General features: G+C 34.1%; 1 protein-coding gene across 4 annotated transcripts in view; it reads left to right on the forward strand.

Moving 5' to 3' along the window:
• KCNK2 (potassium two pore domain channel subfamily K member 2) overlaps positions 1-19582 on the forward strand; it is a 204007-nt gene that overhangs the window by 123647 nt on the left and 60778 nt on the right. For all 4 annotated transcript variants that reach the window (XM_074222666.1, XM_074222665.1, XM_074222664.1 and 1 more), the window contains exons 4-6: positions 1203-1363; positions 4506-4692; positions 17541-17680. In XM_074222666.1, the coding sequence (XP_074078767.1) occupies positions 1203-1363; positions 4506-4692; positions 17541-17680 (488 nt within the window). The remainder of the gene's footprint in view (positions 1-1202; positions 1364-4505; positions 4693-17540; positions 17681-19582) is intronic.

Consider the following 19582-nt stretch of genomic DNA (forward strand, 5'->3'; position numbering starts at 1 on the left):
TAAAAGATAAGTTGCAGTTGTTTGACCCTTTATCATCAGTGGGTGGGGAGCTTCTGAAGACCTGTTCCTAGTTTGCTAGAATTGGGGCTGTACTGGTGTGCTCTGTACTGGGTTGTGCTTTTATCTCACCCTGGTGCAAGTGATCTTTTCTGCTGTCCTAAGTTATCTTTGACTTCTATGGGCTGAGAGGTCTGGAAACCACCATGACTGCCACTTATCAGTCACCCTGAGATTTGCTCCTGGTTTGCTGGGGTCGATCTTGACTATCTTGGCCTTCAATGGACTGCGCTCCTCTCTCATCCTGGCACATCAGACCTTTCCTGTAGACTTTCTAAGTTGTCTTGGCCTGGAAAGTTTTTTCAGTCCATCATTTTGTGGTTTGTAGCACTCTAGAATTTGTTTAGAGTCATTATTTAAATGTATTTGGAAGGATTTCAGGGAGACCTCAAGAAAACACTTTCCTCTACTTCACCATCTTGGTTCTGCCTCCCTTGAATCATTTTATAATTGCAAGTTTTAGTGATGGGTAACCAGGTAGTACAGTGGAGAGAGCATTGTTCTTGGATACAGGAAGAAGGAATTCAATTCTTGCCTTAAATACTTACTAGCTATGTGACCAAGTCATTTAATTCCTTTTAGACTTCATGTATTAAATGGATATAATAATAGCACTACTTCACAGGATTGTTGGGAGGAGCAAATGAGAAAGTGCTATGGATAAATGAGCTATTATTATATTTGTTATTAATCTTATTATATATTGAAATCAAATTCTTAAAGCATCAACATTGTTTGATAACATTTAAAATAGAATAAGAGGAACTTTTCATAGTGATTGCGCACAGGTGTTTACAAAATTCAATAGAACTCTCGCTATAAAGAAATATGTTAAATTGAATTAAAATTTTTCCAGTCATTGTTCTAATTTCTATCAATTTTGCCTATCATATTATTGAAAAATAAAATAATGAAATGTTAAATATATTTCTTGTAATCCCAAACCTCCATTTATACCCCAAAACATAAAATGAAAGATTTATATTGGCTTAAAAATTATTATCCAGTAAAAATGCAATGGCATTAACAGTGAATGTTGGTTTCATTGGAAAACATTCTGCATTTTCTCTTGTTTAAATTCTGTCTTGACCTATGTTTTCATATATCACTAATTTGTAAATAGCTGAAGTTTTTTTGTGATTTAGGCTTCGGAAACATCTCACCACGTACAGAAGGTGGAAAGATATTCTGTATCATTTATGCCTTACTGGGAATTCCCCTTTTTGGTTTTCTGTTGGCTGGAGTTGGAGATCAATTAGGGACTATATTTGGAAAAGGAATTGCCAAAGTAGAAGATACATTTATTGTGAGTATTTAAATATTTTATTACATAAGTTTGGTACAAAATTTGCAAATGTTTGATGAGAAAAGAAAGCAAACTTAATTGAAGAAATAATTTTATTTTACTATATTTGTAGTAAATATAATATTTAAAAATCACAAAAATGTTCTATATCTTACTACATTTTATCACCTGGAATTTAGCTAATTAAAATTTTAGAGCAGTTTAAAATCTATGGTTCTTTATATACATTTTCTTTTTGTTGAATCTCAAAACTAACATTTGTGAAAAATGGGATGATTTGGGGCAGCTAGGTGGCACAGTGGATAGAGCACCTGCCCTGGAGTCAGGAGAGCTTGAGTTTAAATTCAGTCTCAGACACTTAATAATTACCTAGCTGTATGACCTTGGGCAAGCCACTTAACCACATTGCCTTGCAACTCCCCCTCCCAAAAAATGGGATGATTCATCTATTTAAATTTTTCATCAGTTAAAGGGCCTCATCATAACAAGACAGCTAGGTGGTACTGTGAGTAGAATTTTGGGCCTGGAGTCTCATCTTTCTGAATTCAGATCTGGCATCAGATACTTATTAGCTATGTGGTGGTGAGTAAGACACTTAACTTCGTTTATCTCCTCTGTAAAATAACCTAGAGAAAGTAGTGGGAAAACCACTCCAATCTTTTTTAAGAAAACCCAAATGGGGTACAGCTAGGTGACGCAGTGGATAGAGCACCAGCTTTGGAGTCAGGAGGACCTAAGTTCAATTCTGGCCTCAGACACTTAATAATTATCTAGCTGTGTGGCCTTGGGCAAGCCACTTAACCCCACTGCCTTGCAAAGAAAAAAGAAAGAAAGAAAAAAGAAAACCCAAATGGAATCAGGAAGAGTCATGAAATGACTGAAAACTAACAAAAATTATAATGCCTAAGAGGCAGAATGATACATGGGATAGAAAGTTGGTTTCAAAGTCAAGCAGACCTGGATTCAAATCTTGCTGCTCACACCTTGGCAAGTCACAACCTTTCAGTGCCCCAGACAACTTTCCAAGACTATAAATTTATATTGATAATTTGCAGTGATAGAGGGAGGCTTCTCACTTTGAGGTCCCTACATGAATAAAATCTTAAATCTAATCCAAAATAAATTTATCATGAATAATCCAGTTTTACAGGTATGTTCAGTTCAGTTCAACAGACATTTATTGACTACTATAAAATATACATCTTTTTTTCAGTTTTTAACTTTTATATAGGCTTATATTTAAATTAGCTTGAATCCTGTGCAATTAGTAAGTGATGATGGGATGAAAAGTTATTCCAAAGTTGTACTGGTTGGCAGGAGAAACATAGCTTGATATTCAAAATTGGCCATTAAAAACATCCATGTGAATAATTGAGAATTGCCATTTTATGGTTATTCATTTTGCTATAGTTTTATATGTACATCAAAGACATGCCATGTGACAACTCTTATAGTTGTCTGAGGACATCTTAAGATGATTGTCTTCTGTAAGGCAAAGCATTGCCCATAGGTGTCACTCTTAAAGCTAAGAAATTGGCAGGAGAACACTCAGAAAACAACGGAAGAAAGGAAATTTAAAAAATGAAGTAAGAAAGTATGAAAGGTGAAAGGGAGGAGTAAAAAAAAGAGAGAAGATAAAAGAGAAAGAAAAAAGATTAAAAAGAAGTCTCTGGTGAAATTCATATACTACTCACTGGCACTAGTATCCTAAGTTGCAAAACCTTGTTCTTTTAGTTTCTTCATTTTCATTACAATTTTATAAACTTATACAAATAGCTATTCTTTGGGACTTTTTTGGCAAGGCAATGGGATTAGATGACTTACCCAAGGCCACACATCTAAGTAATTATTAAGTGGTCTGATGCTGGATTTGAACTCAGGTCCTCCTGACTCCAGGGCCAGTGCTCTATCCACTGCACCACCTAGCTGCCTCATAAATAGCTATTCTTGATGTGATCATACAGTCAACTCTTAGACAAGATTTTATTGACCTGCTATTGTAGGTATGAATGTTAGGTTCCTTTTCTCATGTTGATGATGATATTTTCATATATATTCATCTAGAGACTGTTTCCTGTCTCTTCTGTTAGAAAGGATATCATTTCACGAAATAATTTCCTTTGTTAGGTCACGAAACTGAGATTAAAAACATGTCCATATGGGAACCAAATCAAACTTAATCTTCCTTGCTTTCTCTCTCTCCCTCCCTTTTTTATTCCCTCTTCCTTAAATTATTCATTCTTCTTCTCTTTTGCCTTCTCTTCTTTCTTCATTTCTTTTCTTCCTTCCTCCCTCCCTCCCTTCCCCTTTTTTCTCTTCTTTCCTTCTTCTTTCCCTCCCCTCTTCCCTCCTTACTCCCCCCTCCCTTCCTTTCTTCCCCTTTTCCTTCTTCCTTCCTATTCATTTTCTGATCAAGTAAGCTAAATAAGTATAAGAACCTATATTATAGCCATGACCATTATTTAAGCCATCAAGTCAAAAAAAATTCATTAAAAACTATCATATGTCTTACACTTTCTTAAATGCTGGGGGTACAAAGAAAGAGAAAAAGAAAAAGAGGTGCCCTGCTCTTGTGATCTAAATGGCAAAAACAATATGCTAAGAGTTGTGCAAAATAATTTTACATAATTTCAGAGTGTATGCACTAGTATCAAAGGGACTGGAAAAGGCTTCTAGCAGAGGATATTTTTTACTGAGATTTGAAAGAACTCAGAGAAAGCAACATGGAAAGATGGAAAGAATTCCAGGAATGGAGGACAGTCACATGTGTTCAAAGTCAGGAAATAGAGTATCTTCTTAACTGTTTCATTATACCTAGCTAAAACTGAGTCCCAGGTTCATTCTCTCCTCTCAACAAAAAATACTTTTAGAAAGACTCTTACCCCTTTATTTCCCTATAGAATAATAGTCTAAACAAAAAGTAATGTAAATTTTTTTTATATTTGAACAACTAAATTAAATTCTATTAAAATGTCTACCTTGGGACCATCTACATAACACCTGTCTTCTCTCGGTATAGATAAGTGATAATTAATATCACTAACAGAACTAAGTAAAATTGTTATTTGTAATTATTTTTATATTGCTTGATTTTTTTTAAGGCATACCAATAATGAAAATCTTTTTTTTCTTTCATGTCCAGAAGTGGAATGTGAGTCAAACTAAAATTCGAATCATCTCAACAATCATCTTCATCTTGTTTGGGTGTGTTCTCTTTGTTGCTCTACCTGCAGTAATATTCAAGCACATAGAAGGTTGGAGTGCCCTCGATGCCATTTATTTTGTGGTCATCACTTTAACAACCATCGGTTTTGGTGATTATGTTGCAGGTAAGAGTTTTTGTTTCCATTTTTATTTTCAATATATTTATTCTTTTTATAGTTATTTCAATTGGTTTGAATGAGAAGAGAGCAGAAACTCTAGCTCTTGATTTGAACTGAAAATTATGGTAGAATTTTAGGATAACTATCATATGATATTTGAGATGGGTAAAAGTATAATGTCTTAACTACCACGTCGTATAGGAATTTTAATCTTATTCTACAGTCATAATGTAGGTTTTGTTATTAGCCAATGATAATTTGCATTAAGAAAAATATATGAAGGGGGCAGCTAGGTGGTGCAGTGGGTAGAGCACCGGCCTTGGAGTCAGGAGTACCTGGGTTCAAATCTGACCTCAGACACTTAATAATTACCTAGCTGTGTGGCCTTGGGCAAGCCACTTAATCTCATTGCCTTGAAAAATCTAAAAAAAATATATGAAGCAATTCCAACTTAAGAAAATGCTATGTTATATGATAGCATTTTAAGAAGACTCTGATTTTGACTTTCATCTTTACTTTTGCTTTACATATATAGCTTCCTTTTTTCTCTTTCAATTTGCCTCATTAAAAATGTCATATCCTATTGTGTTCTTTATTTCATCAATTCTATGATTTTTTATTCTCTTGTTTAATTCCAAATATATTAACCATAATTATACTCTTATCTTGTAAGTCTTCTATCTTATAGCAGAAAATTTACTGTCAGTTCCTCAAAATACTGATTCATTGTTTCATTGAATATTACAGCTGGAAGGGACCATAGGAATTATTTAGTCCAAATCTCTTGTTGTAAAGGTATGGATCCCTTATCCCAGAGAGGTGACATGTTAGAATAGTAGCCAAAGGTAGATTCTAATTCAGGATTTGTTGTCCTAAGACCAAGGTGTTAAAATTCTTTCTCCTTCATCATTCTATCTTTCTATGATAAATGGGAAATCACATTTTCATTTATTCTTTCAAGTTTTTCTGTAATTTGATCAGTGTTTTTATCAATATGGGGAACACTATATAAGGAACTCCATCTACCAAGAGAGATTAGCATCTTTTATAGAATATATAATCTTTAGTGAGCTGTCTAGGGATGAAGAGAAAGGAGGTGTATGTACTGAGAGGTTATCTTCTCTGGCCCTGATGACATATACAATGTATCAGAGACAGGATTTGAACCCCACTTTTCCTGTATCTTAGGTCAGTTTTCTAACCATTATGTCTCATAATCTTTCTTCACTTTTATCAAATACTCTGAAACTATTTTTTGTTCAAAATAACAAAGCAATTCTCAATTATTCAGAAGATAATTATATAGCCTAGATAAATGAAATGTATTTTTCATTTATACTCTGACTTCTCTTTGATTGCTTCCTTTGATCTTTTACAATTTGTTAACATAGCTTTAGGAATGTAAGATAGGGAAAGAGGAGCATCTAGGTAGAGCAGTAGATAGAGCATGGGTCTGAACCAAGAGGACTGGAGATCAATCTGGCCTTAGACCCTTGACATTTACTAGTTGTATAATCTTAGGCATCTCTCTCTTCTTTCTCTCCTCACCCCACCTCCCACCCCCAAGACAATTTTCTTTAAAAGAAAAAAGAAGCAGAGAGAAAAGAAGAAAAAAATCATCTTCATTTGATTTTAAATGGAGTCTTAAAGTTTTCATTTGGGAAATAGGTCAACCCATAGTGAAAATTTGATTTGGTAGTTATCTATAAATTTTGCTTTTCTATTTTTCTTTTTCCTTGTGTTCCTTCTCTTAAAATCTAACATAAGACTATTAGAACTGGTTTTGTAAGCTCTACTTCAAAATTTACTCAATTGAAGAAATGGAGGAAGAAAGCATATTCTATAAGATTACTGATATCTCTCTATAAAAATTATATTTTCTGTTTAATTCTTAGTTTAAAACATTTTCTTTCTCAAAAAGTATTTTAAAAAAGAAAATGAATTTTAATGTTAATAAAAGTTTTGTAATTCCAAGATTTGTATCATATCAGAAGCATGTGGAAAAGTTTTGATTGCTAGGGAACTAAGAATTTGCAAATTCATAGTATATATCATTGCATAGATGTTTGGAAGAAGCAAAAATGAAAGATTTTAAGAATTAAATATAGAGCAATATGGTGGAGAAATCTTACGATTTAAACCTCTCATAAGGATTTATGCTCCTGGTTCACAGATGCTTTATGTGACTGTAATTGTTGTATTCTCTGTTCCTACTAGATAGAAAGCAGAAAAACTAGAGGCAGAAATTAGTGCAGAGAAGCAGAGAACAGATGTTAACTTTCTCTTTCCACTAGGGTATTCTTTCTCATGTTATTTGAGACAAGGAGGGTCTGGGAAGTGAGGCAGTAAGAATTTTGAGCACTGCTGGCTAAGAATGTATGACAATGGAGCGGCTAGGTGGCGCAATGGATAAAGCACTAGCCCTGGAGTCAGGAGTACCTGGGTTCAAATCCGGTCTCAGACACTTAATAATTACCTAGCTGTGTGCAAGCCACTTAACCCCATTTGCCTTGCCAAAAGAAAACCTAAAAATAAAAAAAGAATGTATGACAATCAGAACTGGACCTAAGAGCTTATAAGTATACACTGGCAAAAGTTACTAGGGTTTTTTAACTCCAATCTACTGAAATTTTGTAACCCATTTATAAACTCCAGGACAAATCTGATATCAAGTTAAGGATCCTGAGTTAGGAAGAGGTGCCTAACCCTGTCTGGGCATAAAATTTTTCAGCTTGAAAAGAAAGGCACCATATTGTACCTATACATTTATTTCTTTATGTACATATTTTAAAGAAATTAGTTTTTTTATTATGATATGTTATAAATGATATATATGAATGTATTATATAAACTAATGTACATGTGTTTCATATATGTATATGCACACATAAATTTTTTTTTCAAAATGATGCCTAGTAAACATGATTGGATTCACCTGATTTAATTAAGAACTGTATGTTTGCTTCATTCACAAAGATTGGTAAATGGAATCATTTGGAAAAAAACAAGGGACATTTAACATAGAAAGGATACATTAGAGGAGAGAATCCACTTTTAGATATTTGAAGAAATTTTTTATGAAATTAGATAATTTTATTCTTTTTTAACTCAAAGGGATGAATTAAGATCAGCTGGTAAAGTTATAGGAAGGACAATTTTTGTCTCATATAAGGAAAAGCTTCTAAAGAGAATTGTAAGAAAAGTGAAATTGGTGACACCATGAGATTGTGTTTTCTCTATCATTGGAGATGTTTGAACAGAGAGCTGAATGATCACTTCTTAGGAATACTGTAGTCAAAATGTAGTCTTCTTGTAGAAATTGGATTAGATAACCACTAAGATCTTCTCCAACTCTGAATCTATGATTCTTTAGGGAAGACATGCTCATTTCTTTATTAGCTATGTCTATTCTTATTTGGGATACAGGACATGGGAGTCACCTCTACTCATCTGTTGTTAGCTTATTTAATTGTAGATCAAAATTAGTCAATCCCAAAACACAAAAAGAAGTAGTAGGTATTTAATAGTTTTTCTTTATCCATTTTTAGGTCATTTCTGTAATTGAATATATGTTGAATGAGCCATTCATTATACCAATCATCATATTAATATGAAAAATTATATTTTTATTTATAAGAAAATATGTTATAGCTTTTAATGGAAAATAACATAATGGAAACTCATAATAGAGTCTGTAAATAGAATCTGTTGGAATAAAGAATTAACATGTCATGCAGTATTTAGAATATATTAATTTTTAAATTTTTTTTCGGTTTTTCTGCAAGGTAATGGATTTTAGTGGTTTGCCCAATGCCACACAGCTAAGTAATTATTAAGTGTTTGAGGCTGGATTTGAACTCAGCTACTCCTGATTCCAGGGCTGATGCTCTATCCACTGCATCACCTAGCCACCCCTAGAACCTATTAATTCTAACATGATCAAAAAAATCAGGAAATATAAAAAAGTATTTTATAAGGGTAAAAAGATAATAAGCCACAAAAAGTAAGTCCTCTCATGAAAGGGTAAAGCAATATTGGTAGCCATAATTGGAGTCAAATTAAAATACTTGTAAAGAAAGTAATATATCATTTGAACATGGACAGCTTAAAAATAGAGTAGTATGCTTAACAGCCAGAAAATAAAACATTAACACCTCTCTCTTTAGTAAGTTATTTTAACAGTAGAAGCACCTTGAAGTAGATAAGATGTTTGAATCAGACACATGGGTGTTATGTGGGACTCTAAGCATGACAATGAGACCATAAATAAGGTAAATTGAAACATCAAAATACTTTTAAATGAGAAATGTGAACAAAAATGCTGCCAGCCTTATACTATAGAAACTATAAGTTCTGTGTTTTAACATAAGCAAGAGATCATTTTAACAAAATAAATAGTTATGAAGATGAAAAATCATCTTTAGTTACTAACCATAACTAATGGTTAGAAAAAGTAAGTTTTACATTGAAGAAGCATTATCAAACCCCAAAATAAAGTCCTACTATAAATAGACATTGAAGAAAAGAAGATACTTTGGAGGTAAATAATATAACCTTCAACATCATACAAATAAAGGTGTGGGTCCTAATTTCCTTAGTCATTTCTGGGAGAGAGAATGATACCAATAGTATGAGTTGATTTCATTTGGAGGTTTGTAAGAAAATAGATTTGAGAACTGGAAGTAATATTAGAGATCATCTAATCCTACCCTTTTATTTCATTAATAAATTGAGACCTTGAGGAGGGTTAATGTTTCATCAAAAATTACATTTAGTTGAACCTGGATCTTCTGCCTGTAATCTTTGTGCCTTTCCCATTGTAGGATGTTATTGAGTTTCTCTTCATAGAATTTCTCTATCTCTTTACACGCTACAACAGCTGCTGAACCATAAGCAGTGACATTTTTCTTAGTGGGGGTATTTCTGATTATTCTCATAATAGTAGTATAATCAGTCCGATGACTAAGTGCTCCATGAAAAGACATTTCTTGCTGCCTTTGGATTCTCCATAAAACCCATTCTACCAATTATTTTATTTGCTTCTCTCAAAGGAATAGATGGATATTATTTTTGTTTAGCTGAAATTTCCTTATAAATTTTTTGGAATGTCAAAACTAAAAACTCCATTAGTGTGGAGTTTCTTGTTGATAATTGGACAAATACTCAACATCTACAGTATCAAGGATTAAGTAAATGAATGCATACAGGTCATCTAAAAATGGTGTGATTCTATATCTGACATTTCTTTTCTTTATCAATCTGTTTCTGTTTCTATTAGTGAGCCACATAGATTCAAGGACAATTGTGTATTTTTTTTTTAATTTGGGTAACCATGACCAGAATCTCAGCATCTAGTGAGCAACTTACTGGAAATGGGTCTCTTTTTGACTAAATAGGTAGTCTTCTTTGGATTTTTTTTTTAGCTTGTCAAAACTTTCTAGGACTTCTAATCCTCTCAAATAGCCTTTAAGAATCCAAAGAATTCTGGGACAACAAAAGATTTAATTTTAAATTCATGAAAATGGAATAGGGTTTGTGAAGTATTTAACATTTGCTAGATTCATAGGTTTTACCTGCTTCATAATATTGAAAAGATTTCAACTTGGAAATGACAATTAAGCATGGGAAAATATTTTCTGAAATTAAAATCCACACAGATAACATTGTGGGTTGACTGTTTTATCCAAACACAGACCTTAAGTGATTAAGTTAATTTACCCTTCTCAATATATGACATCCTGTTTATAAGAAGGCATAACAAATCATCTTGATCATTATCTAACTCTTTTAAAATGGAATATTGAACTTTATGTGTTAAATGAGTCAGGAATACTTGGATGAAGCTTTTCTAAGTATTGGTTTTGAAAAAGAAAGTTCTTGGATAAAAATGTTTTGGTTTCATTGAAATTGAAATATTTTAAAAACTGGAATTACCTTATTTTGCAGCCACTTTCCAAATAAAATTCCCAAGTTAATGCTTTAAAATTTTCAAATCTGTTTTCCCATAAGCTTTGTAAGTATAGATCATCTGTCCTTAGACATTACTTTTGCTGGTGTCATTCTCTCTCCCAGAAATGGCTAAAGAAATGAGGACTCACACCTTTATTTATAAGAGGTGGAAGATTATATTATTTACCTCCAAAGTAGCTTCTTTTCTTCAATGCCTATTTATAGTAGTATTTTATTTTTGGGTTTAATAAAGCTTGCTTTCTCTATTGTTAGACTTTCATTAGAAAAAATATACATTTAAGATTAGTAGTATGACCACTTGAAATTCCATGTCAAGTGGAAAAGGTTATTTAAACTTATGCAACCAAAACTTAGACCAAATTGGGGTAAATTCAGTTATCTTTGTGTATTTGGAATAAAATGTGTTGGTGCAGAAGACAATATGATGGGGGGGGTGAAAGCAGCAGCATCATAGAAGACAATTGTGTAATTATTCAAGGAAAGAGTGGTCCATCACTCAGAATCTGAGGCTTTGGTGCTGATAATGTGCCTTGGAATAGCTTTGGTGGGCTGGAGGGAAGGATTGGCAGTTAACACTCCTCTGGAGGGTCATGAAGCAAGGCATGGTAAGAAGCATGAAATCACCCAATCAGTGAGAAAGTAGATCTTATCCCTCTTTTGCTTTGAAGTTTTCCTTCTGGACTCTGGAATAAAACTCTTTTCATGCCATACCAATGACAGGTTTATATACAACAAATATAAAATTCATTTTAATTAAGTTTAACAGTCATTTATTAAGCATAGCAAGGCATACTATTTTAGATTCTCCCTCATGACCCAGCACTTCAATTTTGCAGGGCTCTATTGCAAACCAAAGCTCCTAGAGTTTATGCTTTCAATTCAGTAAATACTATTTGATTAACTTAATATCACTGATGGCTTCTCATTGTGATTAGTGGAGAGGGAGGTCTCAAAGACAGCCTCTGATAAAATCAGCCTGTCATCATGATTCTTACCTCCCATATATGAACCTGAGCTCTTGAGTTCCTATTTCCGATGAACAATAGGTACTTTGCATTCCCTGTCTCTATTTGGACTTTTTTTTGATTTTCTTATATAGCTGGAACTCAGACAGTTGGAGCCAACATCTGGGGAATAAATAAATAAATATAAAATCTTCCATAATATCCTCAGAAACTATTCCAGGGTAGGATTCCCTAGTCTCATCTTCTTATCAGACATTATGGCTAAAAACATTTCCCTAATGACTATCTCATCCCTTTATCCAAAAGCCTTCAGTGACTTCCCAGTACCTATAGGATAAATTGTAAACACTTTTTCTAGAACTTAAGACCATGTACAATGTGATTCCCACTAGAAATATTGGCATTATTGATTTCATATGTTTCACATGATTCAGTACAGAATCAGCTTGTCAACTGAAGAAAATTATTTTGTGACTTTGATCAAGCTACTTTTGTTCTAAAAGTACATTTAGAAATCAACTTTTCATTTCCCACCTTTGTGAATTTATTGAAGCCTTCCCCTTTCTGGAATTCACTCTCTTTTAACTCTGCCTTTTAGAAGCCTTATTTCCTTTCAATCATATTTCAGACACCACCTCTTCTTTTGTTTTTCTATTAGTTTGTTTTTGATTTCACATGTAAAATTACATGTAAAGATAATTTTCAATGTTTATTTTTGTAAGATTTTGAGTTCCACATTTTCTTCCTCTCTTCCTTCCTTCCTTCCTTCCCCCTCCCCTTGATAGTGAGTAATCTGAGGTTATGCATGTACAACTATGTTAAATATATTTTCATATTAGTCATGTTGTAAAAGAAGAATTAGAACTAAAGAGGAAAAAAATCATGAGATAGGAAAAAAACCCAGAAAAATAGGATGGGATGGGAGAGAGGAGCCAAAATAGTGGCATGAGCGCAGGAATTCCCAGAAAGCCATCCCCAAAAAACTTCAAAAGCCATAAATTGATCACTGAAGCTAAAATTTAGAGGGACAGAACCCACAGAAAGACTGAGTGATACAATTTCCCAGTCCAAGACAACTTGAAAGATCTGCAGGAAAGGTCTGTCCCACAGGACTGGGGGCTGCAAAGAGCTGCAGCAGAACTGGACCACAGCCACACTGGGCCAGAGAAAAACTAGCTCCAGTCTTCCAGGAATAGCCTGTAGGGCACCTTGGTCTTTGTCAATGGGACAGTTTGAAGATCTCTTGGCCTGGGGATGGGGATGGCTTGGAGGATTGGTGAAAGAACTCTACTGTACCAAAGTGAGCACAGAGCCTGGACCAGCTCTGACCTCAGGGGATTCCTACAGTGGAAACCTATAGAGTCACCCAGCAGCTGCTTTCAGAGTGTCCAGCCCACAGACAGAAAGGGAGTGGGGAGAAACTGCAGAAGTCTCTCTGTTCTCCCTGGGGCAAGACACTGCTGCTTTGCCCATACACAGATTCAGGATGAAGTCTTAGCCCCCATACTACCGAGGAGCAAGGACCTTCCTCACAACTCCAGGGAGAGGGAGGTGATTATGGTCATCCACAGAAAAGAGCACAGGGAGGAGAGCAGTCAGAGCCTTTCATAAGACCTTGAAGGAATTAAAGTCTGGGGGGGTCCCGAAACCCCCCAAAGCTTTGTAAATGTGGTAAATAAGTCATAGGCTGAGAAATGAGCAAACAACAGAAAAAAAGAAGAATCTGACTATAAAAAATTACTTTCGTCCCATTGAGGACCAAAATATACATTCAGAAGATGATCAAGTCAAAGCTTCTAAATCCAAAGCTTCCAAGAAGAACAAGAAATGGTCTTGGGTTATGGAAGATATCAAAAAAGTAAGTAAGGGAGGTAGAGGAAAATTTGGGAAGAAAAATGAGAGCAATACAGGAAAATCATGGAAATAAATTCATCAGCTTGGTCAAGGAGATACCAAAAAATACTGAAGAAAATAACAAGTTAAAAACCAGTTTAGGTCAAATGGAAAATGCATTCCAAAAGACAAATGAGGAGAATTCTTTTAAAAAGCAGAATTGACCAGTTGGAAAAGAAGATGATGAAAAAACTCCTTCAAATGTAGAATGGAGATAAAGGAAGCTGATGATTGCAAGAAATTAAGAAACAATAAAACAAAACCAAAGAATAAAAAACTGGAAGAAAATATGAAATATCTCATGAGAAAAACAACTGACCTGGGAAACAGATTTAGAAGAAATAATTTAAAACTTATTGGACTACCTGAAAGTCATGACCAGGAAAAGAGCCTATTCATTTTTCAAGAAATAATCCAGCAATACTGCCCTGTGATGCTATAAGCAGGGGATAAAATACAAATTGACAGAATCTACCAATCACCTCCTGAAAAAAAATCCTCCCAGGAATATTATAACCAAATTCCAAAACTCCCAAGTCAAAGAGAAAATACTACAAGCAGCCAGAAAGAAACAATTTAGCTATCAAGGCATTATATTCATGGTTACACAGAATTTGGCAATGTATACATTAAGGGCTTGTAGGACTTTGAATATGATATTCCAGAAGTCAAAAGAACTAGAATTATAACTGAGAATTAAATATACAGCAAAACGGAATATCCTCTTAAAGGGGAAAAAGATGAATTTTTGATGAAACAGGGGAATTTCAAACTTTCCTGTAGAAATGACCAGAAAGTTTGATCTCCAAGTACAGAATTCAGTAATTATGAGAGATTTAATGATGTTGATTTGCATGTATTTCTACATAGGAAGAACATATTGATAACTCATGTGAACTTTCTCATTTATAAGAGCAGTTAGAAGGAGCATATATAGACAAGGCACAGAAGGGACCTGTGTATATAATATAGCATAAAGATGGAGTCAATGGGTGATAAAGGAAAGTACTGGGAGAAAGGAAAAGGAGAAGTAGAATGGGCTAAGATATTTTACATAAAAGAGTCAAGAAAAAGCTTTTGCAATAGAGTGGAAGGATGAAAGATGGGGGGGCAATGAATGAGCCTTCATTCTCACTAGAAATGTCTCAGAGAGAGAAAAATGACATACACACTCAATAGGGTATAAAAGTCTATCTTACCTAGAGAAAAAGGAGAAGAAAGTGATGGGATAATGGGATAGGGAGAAAGGAGGGAGGGCCTAGATGATGGAAGAGAGGGAAGGTCATAGAGAGTGGTCAGATACAACACACTTCTGATGAGGGACAGAGAGAAAAGAGATAGAGAATGGGATAAATGGGAGTGGGGAGGAATAGAATGGAGGTAATAAGCTAGTAATAGTAACTGTGGGAAGCAACTGAAGCAACTCCTCTGATGGTCTTATAATAACAATCCATCCCAGAGACAGAGCAGAGCCAAAGGTTATCTGAACACAGACTGAACTATACTTTATTTTTATCTTACTTCATTTCTCTTGAGATTTCCCTATCTTTTGGGGAAATCTTACTTACTATTTCACAGTGAGATTATTATAATAATATGAAAATAGATAAATAAAAACACACAGAGACATAGACTCCTGTGAAAACAGTGTAATTACAACTAGAATTGAAAGCATTGCTTTTTTTCTTTTTAGATGATCAAAATATTCATTGTTTGGAAGGTGACGAAACCAGTTTTGGTACATGGATATAACCAATATGACTCTAGTATAAAAACGATGAAATAGATAAAGGCAGAGAAGCATATGAGAACTTATGGCATGAAGCAAAGTGAAGTAAGCAGAACAAGGGGAAATATACATAATGACTAAAATAATAAAAAGGAAAAGAAGAAAATACAAAAAGAAAATCATAAAAGAATACAAATTGTAATTGTCAAGCTTGACCCAAAAAAGAAATAAGAAATTGCATCTCCTTCCCCTTTTTTTGAAGAGGAAACTATCAATATGGAATATTATTCAAATTGTCCAATTTGGTTGGTTGTGATAGTTTTGATGAACTACCTTTTATTATTCTTTGTGACAGGATTGTTTTGCCAGAGAGGACAATGAGAAAAGTGTAAATGAATATAAAAGACAAAAGATATCAATAAATATTTAAAATAAACACAGAAATGAAGGAATGAGTAAGATGACCACCACTTTTGCAAACTAAATCATAAGATCAGTAGTCCTGTCTGGGATATAGTTTTTGTTTTTGTTTTTTTCCTAAAAATATATATATCCTTCTTCCTCACCACCTCATCCTCAGTTGGTTTTTCTTATGCTTTCCAAACTTCCTCCAGAATGTCTATCTGGAACCAAAACACTAATTTGAAGGCCCAAATCAAAGAGAGTGTTTGTGTGTGTTGTGTGTGTGTGTGTGTGTGTGTGTGTGTGTGTGTGAGAGAGAGAGAGAGAGAGAGAGAAAGAGAGAGAGAGAGAGAATTTAGAATGGCAAATAATTAAAGCACAACAGAAATGCTAGAATACCATCTTAAACTAGCTTTCCTTCAATTAGCAGTGATCACCATTTAATTCCCAAGATTCCTTTATGGTGCTAAAAAAGTTACATGTTAACTCATTTGTGAGCTATTCTTAGTAATTAAGTAACCTTAACTAATTGAGTAATAAAGAAAGAATTTGATCTAATTGACAGTGCATTTAATAGGATTTCTTAGAGCTACAAATCCCTTTCTTACTCTACAACTAAGGGAGGTTATCCAAAGCAAAACAGAGTAGCCCAAGGGAAAAAGCAAGAAAAGGTGAAATTAAAGAGTACCTTCATCTGAATTCTGATCCTAATACTTGAGAGCCTGTAAATCTAGGCAATTAATTTAACCTTTCTGAACCACATTTTCCCCAAGTTTATGATGGGAATAATAATTATACTACTACTACTACTACTACTACTACCTTCCTTACAGTATTATTATTTGTTAAATCCATGTGGCAGACCTTATCACATTCTATTTACCAAACTGACCTTTCCTGCACTATCCTTCTCCATCTCTTAATTGCCAGATTTGATGATCTTTCCTCAATCCTTATCCTTATCAAGCTCTCAGTAGCATTTAATAGCACTGGGTTTATCATAGCATTTTTCTCTCCTGTATCTGTTCCTACTTTCCAGTCATCTTTTCTGACTCCATCATCCATGATGCTCCCTAATTGTGGATGCCCCTCATGTTTTTCTTGGACCATCTTTTCTCTCACTATTGTCTCTTGGTGACCTATTAATTCCAATAAGTTGTTATCCTCTGAAACAAACAAGACTAAAAGCTTTGGAAAATGAAAAGAATGCAATAGAACTGACAGTTCAATTCAATTTAATTAAATCCAGCAATACTTATTATGTACCAGTAAGTTAATTATGCAATGAGAATACATTAAAGAAAAACCTGAGATAGCCCCTACCCTCAAAGAGCTTACATTTCATTGACAGCATTAAAATAGATAGAAGATTTCTTTTCTTTTTCTAGTCTTTTTTTCAAGAGTCAGATTTCTTTAGTAGTCTATTGTGGTATTAATGATATGTAACTGATGAATCCTTTGACAAATATTAGTAATGCAAATGATGATGATGATGATGATGTTTGTCCTTTGTTTTTGAAGATCATGATATTGCAGAGGTGATACCATGACAAGCACGTGAATTGGATTTGAGTGAGGGGGTGCTGTACTAAGTCACCCACCTCACTTTCTCCTCCAGAGCCATCTGGACCAATGTCCAGATATGATGACTAGAAATGGTCCAGGATATAAGGCAATCAAGTTTAAGTGACTTGCCCAGGGTCACACAGCTAGTAAGTGTCTGAGGCTGGATTCAAACTCCCATCCTCTTTACTCTAAGGTCAGTGTTCTTATCCACCCAGCTGTCCCAGTAAAAGAAATAATAAAAGGCAATTAAAGATATGCATAAAATATTTGGGAAGCTTAATGCATACATCATGAATTTATTTTTGTTACACTTTGTTTTCCCTTTACAGGAGGATCAGATATTGAGTACTTGGACATTTATAAGCCAGTGGTTTGGTTTTGGATCCTGGTAGGACTCGCTTACTTTGCTGCTGTCCTAAGCATGATTGGGGACTGGCTTCGTGTCATATCAAAAAAGACAAAGGAAGAGGTAAGAATTATATAGTATACAAGCACACTTCCTATTCTGTTCCCTTAGTATTTAAGCTTATGCAAATGTACTATATATGTCTACCTTTGTTTAGGAGACAAAGCATATCTAAACCCTTTGTAACTATAACAATTAGTTTTGTTTTTTTACCTCAGTATTTCAAGTCAATTCATCATATATTTGGTAAAAATAAACATGTAGAAAGCATACATCTCTCTTCATGTTAAAATTTCAAAATCAAGATGGTTTTATTAAGGTATATGAGGCATAATTCAACTTTCTGGTTATCTGCTATATTATGTTATGTATTTTTCTTTTTTGTTTGTATGGATATATATTAAATATTGATTATTATGATAGCATCATGGATGGAGAACTGTTCTCAGAGCCAGGAAGACAGATATATAAGTCCTATCCTTGGCAGAAACTAGCTCTGGAAACCTCTCCAAACTTTAAGCAACTCTCTAAGCCTTTAAACTGAAAGGAAGATTTAAACTATAAGTGCTTCTTCATTGTCAGCTGTTTTTTTATGCCAATGTAGGTATGAATATATGGATATATAGCTACTCAACATTTTATAAAGAGGCAATTCAACTGAAACTTGGAACTTTAGACATTTTCTATGAGAAATAATGTTAGGTTCTTAGGACCCTTCACAAAACCCAAGGAAACAGTAACAGACAGGGGTGTGCTGGAACTTGTTCTAAGTGGCTTGTGAAACCTAGTGTTATTTTTTCAGTATGAATATTTAAAACTCAGAAAGCACAGTTGCTACAACCAGGATTTGATGTATTATTTTATTGATTATCTATTCTTAATAAAATGTTAATAATGCAGATTAAACTTTTCTTTTTCCCAAAGAACCCAGTTGTGTCTTACTAGCCCTATCTCAGCAAAGGAGGGCAGAATCCTCTTGACTCAACTCCAAGCCAACAATGATCTTGGGGAAAGGGTTTCATCAAAACAGAAAAGTGAAGGATCATAGAATCTGAGGAATAAGCAACAATAGGAATGAAGTTAATGGGACTTCAGCTGGTAATGCCCCAGGGGAAAAAATTTGTATTTGCTTTCCCTTTTTACTATTATTACCTATTGCTTCTGGCTAGAATTTCTTATTCATAGATTACTATGGTATACATTGTATTCTCACTCTCAGGACTTTTTTTAAGGATATTTTTTTAAACCTTAAGTAAAAATACTTAGAAATATAACCATTATATTATACACTTTCTCTTTTTGTTTGTCCTTCATTTCTGTTACTTTAAATTCTAAAAGAGACAGAAAGACAGACAGAGATAGAGAGACAGAGAGATTTTCAGGCAAAAAAATTTGAGCAGAATTGATTTTATATGAGTGGGAATAGGAATTAAGGCAGCTAGCTGGCACTGTTAATGCAGTGCCATATCTAGAGTCAGGAAAACTCATCTTCCTGAGTTCAAATCTGACCTCAGACAGTTAGTCGTTATGTGACCTTGGCTAAGATACTTAACCCTCTTTGTCTGAGTTTTCTTATCTGTGAGCTGAACTGAAGAAGGAAATGACAGCCTTTATTGCCTTTGCCTTCAGTGTCTTTGCCAAGAAAACCACAAATAGGGTCACAGAGACTTAGACACAAAATGACTAGATTGAACAAGAATTAAGGAAGGCTTCATGGAAAAAAGTATCATCTGAACAGGGTGGCATCATCTTAAGGAAGGATTGTAACAGGTATGAGAAAAAAACATAAGCAAAATAAGAGAAACATATGGAAGGAATAGCCTAATCATGCCTGATTGGAATATAGAATTAATGAAGAAAATAGTTTAAGATAAGTAACTATAAAAGGAGGTTGAATCCAGTTTATGGAAGGTATTGACTACTCATAAACATATACATTTTTCAGAAAGAAATGGGAAAATAGAA

The sequence above is a fragment of the Macrotis lagotis genome, chromosome 2 (assembly GCF_037893015.1).
Source record: "Macrotis lagotis isolate mMagLag1 chromosome 2, bilby.v1.9.chrom.fasta, whole genome shotgun sequence".
Taxonomy (NCBI): domain Eukaryota; kingdom Metazoa; phylum Chordata; class Mammalia; order Peramelemorphia; family Peramelidae; genus Macrotis; species Macrotis lagotis.